The sequence below is a fragment of the Dioscorea cayenensis genome, chromosome 17 (genome assembly GCF_009730915.1).
Source record: "Dioscorea cayenensis subsp. rotundata cultivar TDr96_F1 chromosome 17, TDr96_F1_v2_PseudoChromosome.rev07_lg8_w22 25.fasta, whole genome shotgun sequence".
NCBI lineage: Eukaryota > Viridiplantae > Streptophyta > Magnoliopsida > Dioscoreales > Dioscoreaceae > Dioscorea > Dioscorea cayenensis.
In genome coordinates, this window is record NC_052487.1 from 21,793,210 (window position 1) to 21,797,059 (window position 3,850).

At 38.9% G+C, this 3,850-nt stretch overlaps 1 protein-coding gene across 1 annotated transcript; it reads left to right on the top strand.

Annotated features, from left to right (window-relative positions):
* The first annotated feature begins 351 nt into the window (after window positions 1–351).
* Window positions 352–2,681, top strand: LOC120280658 (3-ketoacyl-CoA synthase 11-like). Its single transcript, XM_039287567.1, is given in 4 exon segments — window positions 352–459; window positions 883–2,044; window positions 2,046–2,084; window positions 2,087–2,681. Coding segments are annotated over 3 exon segments (1,548 nt in total). The 5' UTR covers window positions 352–459; window positions 883–1,003; the 3' UTR covers window positions 2,555–2,681.
* The last annotated feature ends 1,169 nt before the right edge of the window (window positions 2,682–3,850 follow it).

Genomic DNA, 3,850 nt, shown 5'->3' on the forward strand with positions numbered 1-3,850 from the left:
TTTTAAATGCATAGCTAATGCATGATTTTTAAAAATTATCTTGTAACAAGGATTTAAGATTAAACCATGATGACCAATTAATTTAGAACTAAGAGTCACAATCAAAGATGATATTAAGAGGGTTGATTTAACTCGGGCTAAGACTGGTCCAATTTGCGGGTCAAGGGCGGCAGCGCCGCCCGGGTTCCTTGAACGAACCTTCTTTTCTCTCGAACGTGCTTCTCACACGTGTAAACTTTCAAAAACAATATATTTATTTAAAATTTTCCCTAAAAGTAGTTAAATAAAAAAATGAGGGGAAAATAAATAATTAAAATAATAAAATTGGGTCTTATATAACGCGGCTTCTCTTGCTCCCCGGCATTCTCGCTTCCAGATTGCTTCTCTCTCTTCTCTCTGGGAACGGTCTCCGGGGCTTTCTCAGGCGATCCAAACGCCAGATTCTTGATTTCAGAGCGGGTATATCTTTTTGACACGCTGCAAAAATCTCATCTTTTGTTAACCCCTGTGGATTTTAGCTAGAAAGGTTTTCTTCTTGTTCTTGTTCTTTTGTTTTTTTAGCCTTTCTCTTTGAGATTTGGTGTTTATCTTGTAATGCATGATGAGTAGCTTTCGTTTGCTGGTTTTGGATCTTTTTCATGCTTGAAAAATCTCTTTTTTTTTTGGGTAATCCCTGTGGATTTTGGCTGGAATCTTTTTTCCCTTTTTTCTGTGTTTTGTTGTCATTTCTCTTTGGGTTTTGGCGTTTATCTTGTAATGCATGGTGATCAGCTTTCATTGGTTTGTTTTGGATGTAGCGCTTACTTGAAAAATCCCTGTTTTTGTATATATTGCAATAGTTTCTAATTTTTTCTTCTTGTTATCTTGGGCGTGTTTTTTCAGGTATTTTCTGCTTTCTGATATCTATTAGATCTGTCTGGTTCTTGGATTACTGAGAAAAGCCTTATTGTGTCAAAAAGATCAAGTATTTTGTTGAGCCATAACCCAAAGATCTGATTTTTGAATGCCCTTTGAAACCATGGCTGCAGAACAATCAAGAGCCCCATTGCTCCAAGCTTCTTCCACTCGGCTCCCAGACTTCAAACAATCAGTTAAGCTTAAGTATGTCAAGCTTGGCTACCACTACCTCATCACCCATGGCATGTACCTCTTTCTTACACCCCTTCTTGCTGTCATTATTGCCCAGATTTCCACCTTCTCCTTTCAAGACCTCTGTGACCTTTGGGACCATCTTAGATTCAACCTTATTTCGGTGGTCCTTTGTTCTACCCTGCTTGTTTTCCTCTGCACCCTCTACTTCATGACTCGGCCTCAACCTGTTTATCTTGTTAACTTTGCTTGTTACAAACCCGATGATGCGCGGAAGTGCACTAGACAAATCTTCATGGAGAGGTCTCGGTTGATAGGTACCTTCACTGAAGAAAACCTTGAGTTTCAGCGCAAAATCTTGGAAAGGTCTGGCCTTGGTGAGGACACTTACCTCCCTGAGGCTGTCCTTAATGTGCCCCCTAATCCTTGTATGGCCGAGGCCAGAAAGGAGGCTGAGGCTGTCATGTTTGGAGCTGTGGATGAGCTCTTTGCCAAGACTAATGTCAAACCCAAAGACATCGGCATTTTGATTATCAATTGTAGTTTGTTCAATCCTACCCCATCTCTTTCAGCCATGGTTGTCAACCATTACAAGCTGAGGGGAAATATTGTTAGTTTTAATCTTGGTGGAATGGGTTGCAGTGCTGGTCTTCTATCCATTGCCCTTGCCAAGGATCTTCTTCAAGTTTATCCCAATTCCTATGCTCTGGTTATAAGCATGGAGAACATCACTTTGAACTGGTACTTTGGGAATAACCGTTCTATGCTTGTCTCGAATTGCCTGTTCCGGATGGGTGGAGCTGCTATCCTTCTGTCAAACAAGAGGTCTGATAAGGGTCGCTCCAAGTACCAGTTGGTTCACACTGTCCGCACTCACAAAGGAGCAGATGACAAGTGCTTCAGTTGTGTGACTCAGGAGGAGGATGATAATGGAAAGATTGGTGTTGCTCTGTCGAAAAGATCTGATGGGAGTTGCCGGTGATGCTCTGAAGACCAAACATTACCACTCTTGGGTCCTCTTGTGCTTCCCATGTCTGAACAGTTACTCTTCTTTGCTACATTGGTTGGGAGGAAGCTTCTCAAAATGAAGATAAAGCCTTACATTCCTGATTTCAAACTGGCTTTTGAGCATTTCTGTATTCACGCTGGAGGGAGAGCAGTGCTGGATGAACTGGAGAAGAACTTGCATCTCTCTGACTGGCACATGGAGCCGTCGAGGATGACACTCTTTAGATTTGGCAACACCTCAAGCAGCTCTCTTTGGTATGAACTGGCTTATACTGAAGGAAAGGGAAGGGTCAAGAAGAATGATCGTGTTTGGCAGATTGCTTTCGGTTCTGGCTTCAAATGCAACAGCGCAGTCTGGAAGGCTTTAAAGACAGTGAATCCAGCAAAGGAGAAGAATCCCTGGATGGATGAGATTGATAACTTCCCAGTATCTGTTCCAAGGGTGGCGACAATTTGAGTTGGCAATGCTTTTCAAAATGCTTCACTGTTTATAGGATTTCGCTGTAATCATAATTGTTTTCAGAGATCTATTTTGACAGATTTATGTTACACCCATTATATCTATTTATATTGTTCCATTTATATACCATGGATTGTTTGTTCGCGTTCTCATTCTCATTCTCGTGTTGGCATGCATGTATATACATATATATACTTGTTTGTTTTCAATGCGACAACTCGACACAAGTTGGCATGTCATTGGAGCTTAAGGCCCGTTTAAGATTTAGGCGTGTATTCAACTAAAAGCATTGATCTATATTGATGATGAATGATGATGAAAATGTCATGGTTAGTGCTCAACCATTATGTTTTGCTTGTTGCAGCAGCAGAATGACTTATCTGTAATCTGTGTGCATGTGGCGTACTCTTTGATTATCACTTGAACAGAAGGTGGAGCATTGTTCAAGCGCTTAGATAAATTAATTGCCTTGAGACATTCAAAACTGCAGTTAATGTGAGTGAAGTGCAGTGGAATTTTGAGATGAAAGTTGAAAAACAGAACATGTACAGAAGAAGGGAACAAGATGGGAACTGTATTGTTCTTTGGTTTAAAAAACAATATCTTAAGTTAAACTTTTGTATTTTTCCTATCATTTGTTTGCCATATACTCCAATTTACAATTCTGCGCTTCATCTTTATTTATTTGTTTGAGTGGAGTGGATTCATTTGATATTCATGTGAGGATTTATTATTGTCATATCTATGGTAATATTCAAAAACTATAAACTTCAGATAAAATCACATGCACATAACTTAAAAAAAAAATTTATTTTGGTTTTCCGTAGTCTTTGATGCAACAAAAGGGAAAGCTAGATAATCCGATTACTTGTGTTCAGAGCCACATACTAACTGTGCAGGTGGACCTTTTCTGAACAAGTTTTGTACAATTTTTATACTTTTCTGTTTTTCTATTCAGTCCATTTCTAGTGGTTGTTTTGTTTTTTAGTGCCTTTTTAATAAATATGGTTTATCCTTTTTTTTAATTTATTAATTAATATCGCCACTCCACATATTATTTACTTTCACAATGTCTAAAATTTTCTGCTTAGAGGGATAAAATATAAACATTAGAATTATTTCTGACTAATTTATAGCAAATAAAGGAAATTCTAAAACAAAAAGCCCTTTGACAATTATCGGATCTAAAATTACCGGGTCTAACCCGATTAAGTTTTCGGGTTATTGGAACCCGTTAAGGGTGGCACTATTTGGATCCGCAAACGAGGTGGGTTGATATAAAAAGGGATCGGA